This window comes from Salminus brasiliensis, chromosome 21, assembly GCF_030463535.1.
Source record: "Salminus brasiliensis chromosome 21, fSalBra1.hap2, whole genome shotgun sequence".
NCBI lineage: Eukaryota > Metazoa > Chordata > Actinopteri > Characiformes > Bryconidae > Salminus > Salminus brasiliensis.
In genome coordinates, this window is record NC_132898.1 from 25,506,148 (window position 1) to 25,524,998 (window position 18,851).

General features: G+C 39.1%; 1 protein-coding gene across 1 annotated transcript; it reads left to right on the top strand.

Moving 5' to 3' along the window:
- The first annotated feature begins 2,871 nt into the window (after positions 1 to 2,871).
- On the top strand, positions 2,872 to 17,366 carry sypl2a (synaptophysin-like 2a). Its single transcript, XM_072666312.1, has 6 exons — positions 2,872 to 3,028; positions 3,270 to 3,344; positions 12,686 to 12,804; positions 13,496 to 13,691; positions 14,107 to 14,280; positions 14,757 to 17,366. The coding sequence occupies exons 1-6, from the start codon at positions 3,014 to 3,016 to the stop codon at positions 14,877 to 14,879; spliced, it is 702 nt and encodes a 233-aa protein (XP_072522413.1). The 5' UTR covers positions 2,872 to 3,013; the 3' UTR covers positions 14,880 to 17,366.
- Positions 17,367 to 18,851: the final 1,485 nt, after the last annotated feature.

Sequence of the window (18,851 nt, forward strand, 5' to 3'; positions counted from 1 at the left end):
TAAGAGTTCCAGAATAGGTTTTTAGTCACCATGGCAACCACTCAATTTAAAAAGTATCATTCCACTGAACTCAATCAGACGGTGATACTGAGAGAGCACCACCCGCTGCCATTTCACCCACACTTTATTAGCAAGGAGTTTCTGCTCTACAACAATAACTTCATCTCATCCATTCACAATGATGTCCACTTCACATTCAGACTGGGTTAACGGCCGCGGTAGGTCACAGGCTTTCTTACCGCCTTTTCAGTCTTGAGTCTTTTAACCTCTGAGGGTTTACTGGTAGACTAGTAGACACTGAATCATTAATAGTAGATACTGAATCATGTATAACAGTAATGTATAGGAGTTACTGGATCATTTATAGTAGACACTGAATCATATTTTAATAAATACTGAATCATTCATAGTAGATACAGAACCACTTAGAGTGGATAATAAATAGGCTATAATGTCTCCCATAATGCACTGTGTTCATATATAATACACTGCATATTATATATATATTCAATAATTAAAATATGAATGGCTTATATGACCGAGAGTTTCCATCTGGTTCAGAATTGAAAGTTCAGTGTTCTGCTGTGTTCCTTACAGGAGTCCACCCAGCCCCTTATTCCAGCCCTGCTGAAGAGCATTCCCTATATCAGCTCCTCATGCCCCTTCTGGATGAAGTAGAGAGCATGCTTCCAGACTGGGAGGAGGAGGAGGAGTGGGACGAGGTACGTTTGTTAAACTTTCTTAACTTTTAGAAATGTCTGAATCTGGGTGATCATTTTCTTTGCTATATACTGTAGGACATAGATGAGGAAGACGTGGAGGCTGAGGAGGAAGAGCTTCAGGACAACCAGGCCTCAAGCTCCACGTACTGCCACTCGGCTGTGATTCCGGATTGCGAGGGAGGGGTGAGCAATAGGACAAGAGCCTCATTAGCGCTGTTTAACTGGACTTGGTGGAGAGTTTCTGCAGGTTTTAACTACGGAACATCTAGTACAGCGTCTGTTCCAAGCAATGTGGCGATGTGAGAACATCTGCAGTTATTGGGACACTATGTTATTACCATCTTGTCCACTCCTAGGTTGAAGGCTCGTCCTTCTGCTTTCTGTCCCTGACGGAGTGGCTGAGCCAGATCCGCAGATCTACGCCCCTCAAACGTAGCCATGCTGATGTGGTGATGAAGGAAGAGGAGGACTGCCAACCCTGCAAGCGCAGGAGGTCCTGACTCTGATCTCCTCTCTCACATTCCATTTTAACTTCTACTCCTTTTGTATTTGATCATGAACCATTTCTTCATGATCATCTTCCAACCGCTCTATGTCTCTTTAAAATAAACTGTTGTTGTTGTTTATAAACTGGCTGTTGTTGTTACTGAGTGTTTAGGGCTGATGTATGTATACAACCTCTAGTCACAAACAGGAGCTTCAGTATGAGTATTAGAAGTATCAGTATGAATGAGGGGGGGGGGGTGGAAGGAGTTAATTGGGCTGGATTCAGTCCATATTGCTCCGCCCACTCATACTAAAGAACAATGTTCACATAAAGCATTAAAGTATTATATAAATATTTTGGAAGCTTGGAAACCCTTCTCAATTAGAAAAGAATGCAAACTCATTTGAACTATAGTGGTCTCCAACTTTTGGACCCCACTGTATCTACAAGTGTAAAAGCAGGGCTAGGGTCAGGTGATTTGTGGAAACCCATCCTTGATTTAACAATCTGTTCCCTCAAGTTAATAAATTATTTCCTCAGTTTCACTAAAGGGGACGCTTTAGTGAAACTGAGGGAGTAATTCAATACGTTGAGGGACAATTTATTAAAAAGAGGGAAGAATTACATAAAATAGAGGGAACAATTTAGTCAGTTTAGGAAATGAATTGTTAACTTGAGGGAACAATTCTTTAAACTGAGAGAAGAATAATGTCAAATTGAGGGAACAGTTTATTAAATTGAGGAAATAATTTTTAATTAATGGAATGATTTATTGAGTTGAGGGAAGAATTTTGTTGAATAAAGGAAACGATCAAACTCATAAAGAGGGCCGGCTCTGTCCTGGGGTGCTTCTTAGACCCAGTGCAGGTGGTGGGAGACAGGAGGATGACAACCAATCTGGCATCCATGCTGGAGAACAGCTCCCACCCCATGCATGAGACTCTGGCAGCACTGGGCAGCTCCTTTAGTGACAGGCTGCTTCACCCCAAGTGTGTGAAGGAGCGGTATCGCAGGTCCCTCCTTCCTGCTGCCGTCAGACTCCACAACCAGCACTGCTCCCAGTTGACCACATACACACACATTTAAACTACACACACATATTCAGGGAACAGAGGTCCCTCAATGTAACAATACAATGTGCAATACCCCCCCCCCACACACACACACACATACACACACATGTGCAATTAAGAGTCAATTTGCAATTATCTGTAAATAATCTGTAAATAATATTGTTATTGCTTTTTTTACTTCTATTATTTATATTGTGTATATAGTGGTAATTATTTATTAGTGTGTATTGCTATCCCTTTCTGCTGTGACACTGAGAATTTCCCCACTGCGGGACTAATAAAGGACTATCTTATCTTATGTTACTTATTAAATTGAGATAATTATCTAAATTGAAATTAAAATTAATAAATTAATAATTAATCATTAATAATTTAAGGGGACGGATTTATTAAATTTAGCTAATAAATAAAGTAATCTACTTTGAAACTTAAGGGCTGTGTGTGTGTGTGTGTGTGTGTGTGTGCGTGTGTGTGTGTGTGTGTGTGTGTGTGTGTGTGTGTGTGTGTGTGTGTGTGTGTGTGTCTTTAAGAGAAAGTCGGCGGATCACGTGGGTCACATCGGGTCAGAAAGTTTTGACATGTTAACCGACACAAATCTTCCCTCCGTCTCCGCGCCACCCACCCCCTGAATGTCACGAACAGACCTCCTTTTTCCCTCCAGAAATCACTGAAACCCCTCTTTCCTGGACGCAGGGTCGCCTTTATCACCAGAGAAGATCAGATTTAGAACCATGGAATTCATTCAGGTAACTTTCTTTGGCTTTTGGCGAAGTTAGTTAGTAGGTTAGCATGTATGCTATCGCTAGCTGGCTAGCCTGCTAGCTAAGTGAGTGAGTGAGAGTACTGGGTTCAGCTGCTGTGACTTTAACAAACTTTACTTTTTTAAAATAAAAACACTGAATGAGGCAAACTAAGCTTGCTGGTTCCTCAAGTTAGCAATGTGGAGTGTTTAAAAAGCCTGTGTTTATTACTTTATGCTCTGTGCAGAAACTGCTGTCGGGGTTCAGACTGGACCTGGGTCCTGTGAAGGAGCCTTTGGGCTTTATTCGAGTCCTGGAGTGGGTGAGTGTCTGATTTCTCATATAAAAAGTACAGATTAAGGTCTTTTGTCGTGGTATCAGTGTTTTATACCCATTTTGAAGTCTTTCTGAATCCAGCTTTAGTGAAATAGCAGGCTCTCTGGTCAGCCAGCTGTTGCGCTGTATTGGTGCAGGCTGGGCTGAAACTGGATCCAGCTGAAAGTGGCATGAATAAGCATTTCAATGGCTTTGGCTTTTACAGCTGCTTGACGTCTGAAACCATGCATATGCTTCTTTAGCATAGAAAACACACCCTTTTTTTAAAAGATGTTTCATTTTGAGTGTTTTTCATGGGTAGAAACTTGCTCACTCAAGCATTTTGGGTGACCCACTGATAAACCATTCGACCGTTTATACTGTGGGCCATGCAAATTTTCACAATGCAAATTACAGAAGGCATCTAACCCCCAGAACCGCGGAGAGGCTCTGTACTTGCCTGTCCTTGTGATCAGTAGGTCCACACCTCCATTATTCTCAGTGACCGTCACTGTAACCACCAGCGTGGTTGGTGTGGCACAACAGATAACACCACTAGCTGCCAGTGAGCTATTACACCATGTGGGAGACCAGGGTTCGATTCCCAGTCTGAGTAACTGTGGGTGCTGTGCTACACTAATAAGAGTCCTTGGGCAAGACTCCTAACACTACACTGACCCACCTCTGTAATATGAGTAACCTTGTAAGTCGCTCTGGATAATCTAATGTAAATAAGATCCTGAGTGGCTTTAGGTTGGTTGGAGGCCAAAACCCCCCCCAAAAAACCCAGTTTAAAGGCACGTATGGTGTAAACATACAGCCATGTTGCATAGATTCTCGAATGCACTGTACTACGTATGTACAGTTAGATACAACAGCTTAATAAAGGGATCCAGTGTTTACACTGTAAATATTGTACATTACTTTCACATTCCCAGTGTATGTGTGTAAGTCAACTGTCCGCATAGTAGAAATACTGTGATGGTACAGTAGCTGTCTCCCAGTTTAGTAACATAAAAAATAGATTGTAATGTGAATCCCCTCAAGTAGGAATCAGAATCTAGTACAGAAGATGTGGTACATGTAAGCTGGGGAAGTTCAGACATTTATATGTTGCCCACTATTCTACTACCTTCATGAACTCCTTAATTAGCAGGTGTACAATTTCAGACAGTGCTGAAAATGGCAATGAAATACTTCTACAATAAGAATAAGCAGTATTTAGAAAAGAAAAGGTGAAAAGGCTGTCGTTTTACAAATAGCACAGATTTGCTATCATGTATATTAGACTTTTTAAGATGTACTGGACTCCAAGGCTGTAGTTTTCTTCTGAATGGTTCTGGAAAGCTGGAGTTAATGATCCTAGAAACAAAAGTTCACAGTTTGGCCTCCTTTTGTTTGCTTAAGGCGGGACTGGAAGGTAAATGCTTACCGGCGCTTAGTCTCTTCAGGTTAAGGTGTGGATTCAAGCCTGCACAATTAGCATACAGTGTTCTATGTAGTACTAGAAAAATAAAGGGTTCGATGACTTGTAACAATAGCAGAGCAATTTTATTATCCAATGTTGTGCAGGCCCGTCTTCTAACATTTGCAATAGTTCTTGTCATAGACCCTTTTTACTGTTATTCTCTAAGCAAAACAGGGGCTAAGTAATACTGAAGACAATTCTATGATTCATTAACCCAGTGGTGAAATTCTTTTTAGTCATTTTTACCAATTTTCACTTTTTTTTTGGACATAATTTACATCTAGCGGTTATTAAACTTTCACGATGAAAAGACCAATCGAAATGTTTAGATGGACATCATTTGAAAGTTAAGAAGGTTGTTATGGGTTCTTTAGGAAACGCAGTGGTGCTGCTGTAATTGGTTGGAATAAATATTTTACATTGGTCAACATTGAAAATTAAAGTTTTTCCTTCTCCTGTTAAGTTATCATTTTGTTTTTTGCGTGTCAGCGATGATATGCACATTTTTCTACTATTAAACACGAGTGCCTTAACATCAGTGTGTTACAAAGTAAAGCCGTGAGCCGAGAAATCAGAGATTGCTGTGTTGGCTTATATGAAGAGGCAGCATCCGTTATTGATTTATGTTATATTTTCAAATGTATTTACCCCCTAAGCCTACAACATGATTGCAGGTGATTTCATCCATTTTATTTTTCCTTTTCCATGCTATTAATCTAAAGTATATAGGACAGTTAGTACTTAGATATCTAATTTAGGTTCTTAAAATTCTGTGTGAGGCTCCTCGGTCACAAGACACTGCAGTTCCTTCTTCCGTTGTTAGATGGAACTATGGAGCTCACACACGACTGCAGAAACGCCTTAATTCCAGTGTTGTACTTCGCTCCATGTGCGATATTCTGTCAGTTGTGTTTCCACTCTGATCTCCACAGTGAAGTCCTGCACAGGAACTTGCAGCTTTCACAGCTGGTGCTCGGAGTTCCACATCATTTTAAATGTGGTTTATTGCAAAAAGTTATCGATCGATATAGGCAATCTGTGATCGATATAGGTACTGTTATTGACCTTGACTGATTAGTACTTAAAATATGTCATTTTGTTGCAGAATTACAATTTGTAATGCATATTTAATAGCAGGCCTAAAAAGGTACCACTACTATTACTGATATTTACAATTGATCTTAACAACTAAACCTGGCCGATTAGCAGATTCTTTCATTAAGTTGGTATTAATTTCTTTATTTCTTTCATTTTTAAGCCTTTAAACATTGTAGGCTAAACCTAAACTGTCATATATAGTCAACAAAAAAAGAAATATTGGTAAAATTTGTGAAAATGTTCAAAATAAACTAATTCCAGCTTAATTGAATGCATCATTAATTCATGCCATTCACATCAACTGGCTTTAGAGTGCAACACCGTGCACTGCTTTCCACGAAATCCCGCTGGAGCATGCCTGAGAAATTATGTGTTTGTCTTCACTCCCTCTTTACTGTTGTGTCAGCTTCGGGCAGAAGGGGAGTGGTCAGCTACCAGGAAATGTTGTTCATCCTGTTCAAGCCACTAACACGGCTTCATTGTAAGGTAGAATGGAGAGAGGATATGGTTTTTGCCCCCCCCCCCCCATTTTGTTTCAGAGGATTATGCACTGAACAGCATAAAAAAACCCTTGGGTGGTCTGTGGTCATGCATTAATATATTTTTTTTCTTGTAAAACTGTGTATGTTAGCATGTGCAGATTCCAGCCGCTCCCAGACTTCAAACAGTCTGCTTGTCTTCCCAGTGTTTGTGCTGTTATGGCTTTCTTTCATTCTTGTTTCTGCAACCTCTGCAACCTGCAAACTGTTGAGTGTGAAGTTATAGACCTTTGGCTCTTGGAGCCCACATTAATGAGGTCATGTCCTGCATTGTTCTTGTAAGTTGTACTTCCATTTTTGCCATGTTCAATTTGCTGTGAATCTGGCAGGTGTTTTTTTACATTGTATCTAAATGTCATGATTGAACCAACAAAAATGCTCCAAAATTACTTGTAATCAAATCTTTTTACATTGACTTCCATTGAAAGTTAAGAATTGTTTTTTTTTCATCTCTGAGATTTACATACAGAGTTTTTGTAGGTTTATAAACCCCAAATAATTTTTTGACCCTAATAATTAAACAGGCTGTTTGTTACTGTGCCGTTAAGACTGATGTACAGTACTGTGCGAAAGTTTATCTGACTGTAAAGATTAAGGTTAAAAGCTCCTTATCTGGACAGTAAGTGTTTATTTACTCAGTAAAACACTAATATTAGAATAAATATTAAGAACATTCCTACATTAAGGGGTGCTTTTTCATCAATGTGTTCATTCAAACATCTCCAAATTTCTGCTCATGAGAGTCTAGTAGTATTTATGGTTCTCATCCAACACCTGGTTTGGTAAATCAGTGCTTAATGGTGGTAAATCAGGTGAGCTGGTGATTGAATCAAGCACATTCCAATGGCTGGGGAAGTTCAGGAGCTCTGGAACCAAGTTTTGTTCTTCAGACTAGCTTACAAGATCTCAACGACTTTCTTTACAATGAGAAATTATTTCAGATAGTGTGATTAGGTGCCTAAAACCTCTGCACAGCACTTTCTATAAATGACAGCTTTTCTTTTTCTCTGCACTGCAATCTCCTTAGGGTCAATGTGACTGGGTGGAGCTAAACTGCTTTTGGATGAATAAATGGATATACTGTAAAGATAGTAAAGATTGTGGTGCTAATTTGCCTTTAATGAGATGTTTGCATAAAGAGATGCCTTCTAAAGAAACGTATAGTGCAGTTTCTGTTTGAGTGAGGGAGAAACATCACATCAGCTGATTCAGAACAGACTGCAGGAAAAAAGGGAAAGAAACGGAAACAAGCGGCTTGTACTCGAGCAATTCATTCAGACAAAGCTTCTCTTTAACAGCCGCTCTTGCAGTGTGTAGGTGTGAACATGGCGCCGGCTGCAGCATGCGCTTGTGCTGGGTGCCAGGCCGCCCCTCTCTTGGCTTGTTTCTCTGCCATCTGTCACACACGGCACCTGGCCCACCTGCTGTGGAGAAACTGAGTCGCTGTGGAGCTTCCAGACAGACTGAATGTAGTGGAATTAACAATAATAAAAATTATATTAGTAATAACAATAGTTTTGGTTGTGCTAGATCATCCCTCCTACATGTAGCAGATCAAAGGAGTGGTAGGTTACTAGGATACAAGCACATGATAATGAACCAAACTTAGGTAAAGGTAAAATGAACAGATGAATGGTGTTGAATTCTCTGAACTCTGTGTAGCGACTGACTAATTGTAAGAGGCTTCTGTTTCTGTAATTGCAGATGGTCTGTATCTACATATCTAAGTAGTAGAACTATCTACGATCATGTGTTTGACGGCAAACAGACATTCAGGTGTGAAATAGAAATGGGAGCTATCTCCTTATTCCTTCAAGAGACAAACTGCATGGTGTTATATTTATGTATTTGGATATTTAAAAACTGAGATTTTCTTCCCTTCGTTCTTGGAAATGTTCTCGTCCACACAAAGACATGACAAGGAAGACAGCACAGAGGTTCAGTCCCAAATTACACCCTAATCCCTATGTAGGGTACAATGCAAGTCATGAATTATGGGTTATGGATTCTAAATCTAAATAGAGAATTATAGATTTGTAATGGGACAGTATTTTTTTGTATGTCGAAATCTGAAATCTAGTTCTGTCTCTGTGTAGACGCTGCAGTTTTATGATTTATGTAGTTCATTAAATAATGATTAAGGGGGTATTTGAGATTCAGCAAGAAACGTGCATGCGTGGCATGGACATCTATGGGCTGTTGCTGAGTATAACCTGACCTGATGATGGAAGAACCAACTCCCTTACATATTTCCACCTGCAGCCTAAGTCCACCACATACTCAACTCCTACTACTGCATCTCTCAGGAGTGTTTCAGCTCACTTCAAGTGTGCTGTTATCTAATATCAGTCTAAAATGCTGTATGTGAGCCTTTAAAGACAAATACATAATACAGGAAGTACAGATGTTGGCCCTTAATATTTATCCAGCTCTTCAACGCTGGACCAACACAGCTTCAGTGAACAGTAGTTCCAGTTATTTTTTTGCTTTTCTCAGTTACCTTTGATAACTCCCATATCGCTGCACTGGTAATTTTTCCCTCTGGAAACTAGTCACATTACCTAAAAAGTAGTTATATAGATGTACAGCTTGATGCACACACATTCCTCATTGCACTAACATTTACTGTCAGAATTCAGCAGCTGCCAATTGGTTTCTATTATATGCTGAATTTTGAGTTGGTGGGTTTTCAGTTCTTTGGCAGAAAGAGATGGTTAAAAGCTGCTGGAGTATTCCTTTAAACACACTGGTTGAACTGAAATTATTTCACACTCTTGCTGGACTTTAATATATATAAAAATAGCCGTCTTGTAATGTTTTGTACGTTTTTAATTATTTTTAGATGGTAGTACTGCTGCTGTTTACTTGGCTCATGTATACTTGGCTCTGCTAACCCTGATCATGTCCACAGTCCATGCCACTCCCTCACATTACTGGAGGTCCAGAATTTAATTCTGCAGTATAAAGCATTGCATGGGCTGCACATAGTTGCCTCTGTGTGTCGATCTCAAGATCTCAAAAGAAAGTTTAACTAGTCAGTGTGATCGCAACATAAAAATACTACACATGATCACCCAGTTTTCTTCGTTTTTACTACACATGATCATCCCATTATGTCACCTCATGTCATGTACACACATGACTTCACCAGTAGATATCCCCAAAAAATGGATCTTCTGGAATAGATGTCTGTGAGAAATGAGATCTTCAAGTAGTTGATAGGCAGGAGGAAACGAGGAAACTTCTAAACACACTCTCTGCCAGTCTCAACTGAGTCTCAACGACTCGGTTGCCCCAACATCAGTGAGGGTGGACCAATACGGCTCTGCCGCATGCGCAGTCAAGCCTTTCCTTTTTTTAACTGCCACCGATACATCATCACCGGGCAACCAGTGCGACTAAAGGGAAGCACCGCATACCCGGTTTCGATGCACCAGCCCGCAGACACCAGTGCTGACCCGCACCACAGTGAAGCAATATTCTTTTAACTTGAATTCAGTTTGTTTATGTGACTGGTGCTGATGCATGTTGATGATGAGGAAGTGACCTAGTTCATTTATGTTACTGCTATGTCTGCCGCTATTAAGAAAGCTGAATAGAGCAGCACTAATAGCCACTGTCTTATTTTCAGGCAAGTCTCAACAGGTCGAATCAGAATCGCAAATTCTATGTTGGGCCGCATTCTTGAGCCTGATGGCTTTGTTCGATTCAAGTCAGAAGGTCTGCTTGATATGGTAGTTTTCTTTTTAATGAAGGATTTATAGAGAAATTGCACATTCATCCTGACCTAAACGTCAGGTTTTCACCCTGTCCCTCCCGTGAACCTCTGTGGTAAGCTCATTAAATAAGCAGCATGAGAATCTTCAGGTCTTCACAGAAAAGTTAAATCTGTATGGTATGCGGGTAAGGAGAGGGGGTCTCTGTAATGTGGAGAACTGGCAAACACTCAGGACTATATTTAGAAGAGTCTTTTAGGGTGTCATCATCATTAACATAGAAGCCAACACCCCTCGCCTCGTACGGTCGGATGACTTGGAAAGAGTATTGTGAAATCGTTGCAGGGAATCAGAGACTCAGTCAGAATGTCTTCTGCGTAATTGGACAATTTGAAGTATCTAATGGGAGTCAGATAGGTTTAGGGGTGTTTGTGTTGAAGCTGCAAAAATGATATTAAGAAAGGGTATTAGAATGTCCTTAACCTCTTAAACCCTAGATAGTGGTTTAATTATAGCCGTTTAGCTAACCAGATTTTATGGAATCCTGCAGGGTTCTATTTTAGGACCTATTAAACTGATCATGACCATAATGATGTATGGACTTGCATGCAGACTTTAAAGTGTTTAAAGGTTTTTAAAAAATGGCTTCTTCAATGGCTTCAGGAGCCATTTGAATAGTTATGGTTTTTATATACATAGAAAATGTCTTTTAGATAGTTCTTCAATGTAGAACTCTTTTCAGTTCTGTATAGAACTCTTTTTGCTCGAAGTGTATCTCTGCACAGGACGATTCATGTTTTCTTTTGTTTATTGGTGCCATTTTTTTTTCTCAGAGCATCCAGATGCTTCTTATTGGCAGGACAACGAAGCTTGCATTGCGTTAAAATACATGTTTTCTTAGTGAGTCATTCACTGAACGTGGGGGAGAAACTGGACATCCACTCAACAACATTCATTTAGACACAAACAGCAATGAGGTGTTTCACATTGCAGCAAGTCCTCGTTTCACATTCTTCATTCATGTATGTATGTAGTTTGTATTATTAGTGTGAAAATGATAACGCTGTGCTTCTCTATGTGACTACTGCTGCAGTTAGTCCAGTGTTGGTCCGATTCGGAGAGTAGAAATGCAGAGTTTAAATTCCAGCTGGGTGATGGAAGACAGTCCTGGAAGGAATTCCTCATTAGTCACTCTGCTAAGTTTGTTTACAATACCCCACACACACATTTGTCTGTCTTTTGTCAGTGCTGTTAAGGCCACTGCTTCTAGTTTTCCCATCTGGAACACCTGAACCGCTGCTTATCTGATCTCAGTAAAACCTACATGACCGAAGGATCCTTCTGTGCAGAAGGGGTTGTTTTAGAAACAGGAAGTTTGGATGTGTAGGGTGAGTCAGAGAGAGACTGAGGGAGAGTGAGAAAGGAAAGGAAGAGAAACATTGCATTGGAAAAAATGTTGGACAGTTCCTCTTGTTGCAATAATGTGAAAGAGGTTTCTTTTTATACAATAGAATAAAAATATGATAACGAATCTACACAGGTGGTGCCCCAATATCCTTGTTTGATTCTTCATGTTCACCTTTAAAATTGAGTGTTTGGTTGTCATGTTCATATTTATTTATTAACTAAATTTATAAATGTACAAATCTTATTAAAAAGTACATTTATAAAGTTACATTTTTAAGGTTTTTAAGGTATTTAGTTTTATATTTTTATAGAAATGAAAAATGTCTTTTACATGGTGTAAACAGTTCATAATGAGAGGACCAGAATTTGTTCAAACCTGGGTATAAAATAAATTTAGATCTTCAAAATAATTTTCTATTCTTCTGTTAAGTTAGCCTGTTAGAAAGATGTATAGTCTTATAAAGATATTTATGATGTACAATTTGTGATTTAAAATTCAAGACTGCTGCTAATAATTTGATTATAATTAAGTTTTTGCCATTCTATTCATAATCACCGTTCTCCAACCCAAGATTGGCCTGGTCTTGTTTTCATTAGCATTCAAAATGTTTCAAATTTGATAGATTGACATGCTGTAGACCTTGTAGAGACTTGGTGTGTGTGTGTGTGTGTGTGTGTGTGTGTGTGTGTGTGTGTGTGTGTGTGTGTGTGTGTGTGTGTGTGTGTGTGTGTGTGTGTGTGTGTGTGTGTGTGTGTGTGTGTGTGTGTGTGTGTGTGATGGATTTTGTTTGTATGTTTGTTTTTAAGGTAAATGTTTTGTCTTTTTAGCCAAAACCAAAATTCCTGGTTTTAAGCTTTGTGAAATGAAATATATACAATTGTGTACATTTTGGAGCAGCCCACACTTCTGTAAATGTGTCTTTATTAATCATTCTGAAAAGATTTATAGTAGGAGACGAAATGGACATGATGTTGATGCAGATGTTCATTATGCAGAGTTTATTTACTTCAGCATTTGAGCAGATGTCTCCTAAAGTGTCACTAGTTAAACACAGGAAACTGCAGTTTTAATGTTTATTCATGCCACACTCTAAGGTCACCTTTGCATTTTATTTTTCAGCTCTTCACCATCTTTGCCTTTGCTACTACTGGCGGCTACGTCGGTTCCTCTTCCATGACCACCACCTGTCCAAACGCAACAGCTAATGTCGTTACTGCAAAATTTGGCTATCCTTTTAGGTAAGTAACTTGCAATGTATGAAACAGTCAGTCATAATGTTGGTAGTGGTAGTAATAGTTCTAGTAATTGTATAGCGTATGTAATATTCGCAGTTAGTAGTAATACAACATAAAGTTTATTAGGCTTGAACCAATTGACCATGATATCGGATATCGCAAATTATGGTTTTCGATTTTAGTCTATAGTAGAAGTCTTCAAATATGGATCTTGAATTCAGTTTCCGATCCTGGACTTGTAATTCTTGGTAGGTTTTGACACTATGTGGCCAGTTACATTAACTGTTCCCTTAACTTCTAGTACGAACAAAATCCAGACCTGGAAACTGGATTCAATTCCAGATTTGAAGACCTTTCCCAGTCATTGTTCATTTTTCTACATGGGTGTTACTTTGAATATTGTATGTGTTAACTTGAGGTTAATGTTCAAATGTTAAATGCTAATGTGTTCGTTTAGCAGAATATACTCCACTGATGGGCCATAAATCTTGTATGGCCATTTTTGCTGATGTATATACACACACACAAACACACACTTGTTATTTATTGTATTTTTTAACAAATTGAATCTGGCAGTTGTTTGACATATACCTATAAAGAACTTGATGACGGCAACCAATAGAAATGCTCTAAAATTACTTATTACTATATGTTTACATGCCAATCCGCTGTAACTTTACTGCCTCTTTATTAGGCTTCCAAGTCAGCCGTTTGAAATACCCGAGTGCAACGGCACCAAGAGCAAGACCTACCTGATGGGGGATTTCTCCTCCTCTGCCGAGTTCTTTGTGTGTGTGGGTGTCTTCGCCTTCCTGTACTGCACCTTTACCCTAGTTCTGTACCTTGGCTACCAGCATGTTTACAGAGAAACCAACCGAGGACCTATTATTGTAAGTAAGAGTGTGTAAGTCATATTTGCCAAGTCAATCACATTAAAGGAATACTGCAGCATTTTCAATCTAATTAATCTTTAGCATGCTGGTGTACAATAGTGTGCCACTGAAGCACCTACCCTTTGGCTTTAATTATTAGTGTTTTAAGTAAACAGATTTTTCTATTCCCTACGTTTTGATTCTGTGGTCATTTGTGTTAGGATATTAAAGAAGTATTAAATAAAGCAGGCTTACCAAACAAGGTCTGATGTAAAAATAAAAAAAATAAAAAAGAAACAAATCACCGCCGTCCACCACTGTACCAGCCTACGAAGATTGAAGAAAAAAAAAAAAAGAAAAAGGGCTCTTGCGCCTCTTCTGTTTTTTTCTGTCTTACCCTCTTCCAGCTCATCCTCTGTTGTTGTCTCTTCAGGACCTGGTTTTGACCGGAATCTTTGTGTTCTTGTGGCTGGTGTCGTCTTCGGCCTGGGGAAAAGGACTGACTGATGTGAAATATGCCACCAGCCTGGAGACGCTGACCAAACAGTGCAATCCACATTGCTTAGCCAAGGACCATCCAGCAATGGGACGCCTTAATGCTTCTGTGGTAAGGCCAGCATTGCTCACTTCAGTTCTATGTACAAATATGCCCCTCAAAAAAAGTGGGGGGGGTTGCCATTACCTCCAACAGTAGATTACATATTGTATGAATGCATAAAACACAATAGAACATGAATAAGCACAACAACAGTAGTCAGTGGTCAGTAAATTAATTATTCCATAAGGATTAAAATTTTAATTCAATAGGTGTGGATGTATAAGTACATAGACACATTGAGCTGTTTGTCATAGGCACATGAAAAATGCATTTGGAGGAAAATGGGGAAATCACCCTAAATGGAGAGACTGATTATAGTTGTTGAAAGAGAACTGGGAATACTGGGCCTTCTGCAAGGAGAGCTTTGGAAATGGTTAAGATAACACTCCCCAAGTAAACACACTACAGTTCAGCCACTCCTTTTTAATGTATAGACACAAGATTGCCAAATTTTGATGTTCATTTGTGCTTAAATCCTCTTTCAGATTTTCGGCTTCCTTAATCTCATCTTGTGGGCGGGTAACTGTTGGTTTATCTTCAAGGAGACCCCGTTCCACAAGCCTGCTCACCCACCTCCCAACCCAGAGGAAGGCAGGCCAAGCTCCTAATTGGATCAACCAGACTCCTCCCTCGCCATTCAAGCCAATCAAAACTAGAGGACGCCACTGTCGGGTTCACATTGACTCCTCCTATAGTGAAGTTTGATCTTTCACTCAGCCAAACGGTCCAGCTGATACAGGGCAGTCCGCTGCTTTTACACGCACTGAGCGGAACGCGCGTTACAGGTGTTTTTTGTTCTGTTGTTTTGTTTTGTTTGTTTGTGGTTTTACTCGTCAGTCAATATCAGTCAACACCTGTTTGGTGGCGTCATCTGAAACAAGTGTTTTACATCCAGGTTCTATTAAAAAACAAAAACAAAAAAAGATGAATCTCCTGGAATGTAACTGCAAATCTGCAAATTCTCACACTCTTACTAATCACTTTTGCTCACTGATGTTGTTTTTGTCTTTGAAGCCAGCTGTTTTCTATGTGTGTGTGCCTCGGATCTCCTCAGCCAGGTAAAAATCACAGGTGGTGTTTTTTCATAAATGTTGTGGGGTTGGACAAGCGTCACTGAAGGCTTCCTGTTAGACTGTGTTGTAAGTAATTAAATCTGTAGGTTGGAAATACCAAATTTAGCTTAATTACACAACTAGAAAAACACACTACACCTGATCTATTCTCCACGAGCCTTCACACATATACCAAGTGAATCTCTAATTTGATATGAAACACTAAATTATTATTATCCGTTATGTTTAACATCTGAAGTGTGTGTGCAACAGTTTGCTGTTGGATTGAGTAGGACTTTTACTGAAATTCTGTAAAGCTTGTCCAAACTAGCAACAGTTGCTAGGAAAGACTGTATTTGTGGGTGGAGCCCAATTGAAATCTCCGTCTGGTCAGTTTTTCCTGTGTTACTGTTTCTAAATATAATGCCAGCTATACTCGTAGGTTCACAAAACCCAAATGTTGCTTTTAAAAAAACCTCCAACGATGTTGGTGTGCACTAAGACACTAACATATTGCTAAAGCCACTTTAAAAGCTTGCCTTAATAGTGTAGACGTTTATAGTGTAGGTGTATGCACTGTTTATACTTCTATAAGTGCCTTGATCTTTACATCCGTTATTTGATGCATTAGGAGAGCTCCACCAGTTGCATTTTAGAATATCTGCATGATGTTAACCAAGTCTTTCCAAGAAGGTTTGGTGTGAAATGCGCCATTCTAGCGAATCAGATTCAGAATCTTTAAAAGCTCCCACATAGAAAGAAATGAATACACTGCCTGATAGATTTGGATTAAAACATATTTATTTTGGATTAAAAGAAAGGGGCACGGGCAGGTCGCTATAGATTTTCCACTATTTGACCATTAGCAACATTACATTACCAGGTGTTCCAATAACCACCACTGTAAAGATATTTGAGTCTGTAAATTTCTATACAATGCTCCATTTCACCCAAACCCTCACCCTCAAGCTCAGCCGCTGAATTGTTCAGCAATGTTGATCGTCTGTGGAACTCCTTCCCTTTACAGTACATCCATGCCATACTTTTGAAAGTGCTCAATAAGGCAGGGACAGATCACCAAACCTAAATCTACACTACTTTGTAGATTTGATGGAATGGTGATGCATTACTTCAAGCCAAAATGTGTTCTTTAGCACTTCAGGAAAAATGAAAAATGTTAAACACTAACTTCCTTCACTTTTTTAACATAGTTTGTTCAAAATTAAGAAATATCCTTATTTATAGTTGTTATTTTTTGCGTTTGTTCACTATGCAATCTGATTGCTATTAGTGGCGATGTTGCCCGCCTGTCTGTGTGTTTGATATGAATAACATCTCGCGTAATTCTGTATGGTCATCTTTCCTGCTTTCCTGTTAGGCCTGCATGCCTTTTTGGCTTTGTTTCTTTTATGAAACAACAGGGTTTGGGGTTTGTTTTTGTTTTTTTGTTTTTTTTTGTGTAAACTGGCGATTAGAAATAGTCTGTTGAAGCTGCAAAAGTTCAGCTTTATATCTTTTGGTGGTAGTAAGTAGAATGAGAAACCTGTAGAAGGTGATTTTTCTTCAGTCCTCTCTAAAGTATTGCCTTAGTTTTTTTTTTTTTTTTAATCAGTCAAGCTTTGTACCTTTTATTTTGCCTTAACATTGATTGTTTTACTCTTGCAGTATGAAAGACTTGCAGATGCTATGCCTTCGTCCCTAATTTCAGTAGTGTAGAGGCCAAACTGAGATTTGCTTTGAAAAAAAAAAAGGCCCTGATAGAAGTCGGACTGTTTTTCAGCAGTATTTAAGGAAAACACAAGTGCCACTACAGTAGGTTATGTCTTGAAGCTCGAAGTCATCTCTGTACAAACAGCCTTTAAATATCAACTCCGAAGCGCCTTTTTTCTAAGTAGATTTACTCTAATTTTCCTAACAGTTGGGTCTGGGGGGATACATTGCACTTGTTCTTTGTACCCTTATTAATGAAATAAGGAGGAAAAATATTAAGCAAGTTTGTTCTCATTTCTGTGATGTAGAGGATTAAACGAGGAGAGTTTCATTGCTGTGTGTTCTGTGTGTTCTCTTGAGGGTTTTTTTATGGTGAAGGAAGCTGCTGTTCATCTCTTAGCCACTGGGTGGTAGTATGAGCTGTCCAGTAACAGCATCACAGAAAATCTCTAGTGTCCAAACAACATGCAGTCAGAGCGCTGACCTGATTTAAGATGCAAATATTAGACTTTTCCCCCTCCTTGAGTGTGATGTGGTGTAAATGTAGTTAAAGCTCCACAATGTACTATTCACTCCCAGCCCACACACACTGAAAGGTGTTGCCAAGCTTTCTTTGAGCGATGCCTTTAGAAGAACCACTCTTAGTTTTATAAAGAATTATTTTATAAAGGAGCCATCAGTATGAAGAACCTTTTCTTTCTTTATTTATTTATTTAAGCAAAACTAGGCTCTTTCTGGATCAAGAAATGTCAGATTTCTTAAGAAATCTGTGTAGCACCTTTTATTTCTAAGAATGTATGTGAACGTCAAGCTGCAAAGCTCACAAAAAGCCACTTATTTACATATTTGGTCTTTAGCACTTTACCTATGCCCAGTTAGAAGGCATATTTCAGCCTGGGCTGTTTTTTGAGAAGACAACTGCAGCACAGCCAATCAAAACAAAAGTCTTATGCCTTTGCTTAGTTGGGAACAGTAAGACAAAGGCAAGGCAAATAAAACTCCCACATGACTGCCTGCAGACAGTTTAGCTGAGTCAAAAGTTTGGTGCACCATCTCACTGTGCAGAATTGCCTGCATGGAAATAAACTTGCTTGAACCGTCACCTTGTCATAAAACTCAACATTTCCGGTTTCCTGCAGAACCTCTAGAGAACCCAGGTGCGTTTAGCACTGCACTGAAAAGGCACTGCAGACTGATTACGTAAAATCAACCAAGGTATGTTTGGAAGAAAAGGATCTGCCTTTCACAGAAAGAATACTTCATCATCTGTGAAGCATGGGGGTGGATGTATCTGTCTAACAATGTTATGCTTTTTTTTTTTTTTTTACACTTGTCAACACTTTCTGAAGGTTTCTTCACAACACACAAAGTCCATGAAAGTGTGATGCACTGTAGTAGGGACACTTGCACAGTTCTTAAGAAAAAAATCTAACATAGAAATAGAAAAGCATGTTTAGCATGTTTTGGCCTAAAATGTATGTTTAAACCCAGTGCCACAGCGGATGGATTCATACAGGATGTCTAAAGAAGAAAAAAATACTCAAAAATGACATTTTTTTGTTTTAACATTACGTATTAAAACCGCTTGGCTAAATTTGTGACATCATGACCCCTGTTCCTGTCACCACCAAGCAGTGTACAGAAATGCACTTTACACATTTAAATGTCTCTAAGACTTTAACATTTCGCATAAAGCACTCCCAATGACTTATTTATTTATTTAATTATGTTTTAATTATGCAGATATTTACATTTCTTGAACGGTTTAAAAGACGGAATTCCCCTTTAACAGCACATCCGTGCTCATTTGTACTCGTT

What these genes read in the sequence shown, in the direction of transcription:
- sypl2a (XM_072666312.1), top strand. An exon ending in TTATTCGAGTCCTGGAGTGG is followed by an intron (nt 3,345 to 12,685) that starts GTGAGTGTCTGA and finishes TTTATTTTTCAG; the next exon opens with CTCTTCACCATCTTTGCCTT. An exon ending in AAATTTGGCTATCCTTTTAG is followed by an intron (nt 12,805 to 13,495) that starts GTAAGTAACTTG and finishes CCTCTTTATTAG; the next exon opens with GCTTCCAAGTCAGCCGTTTG.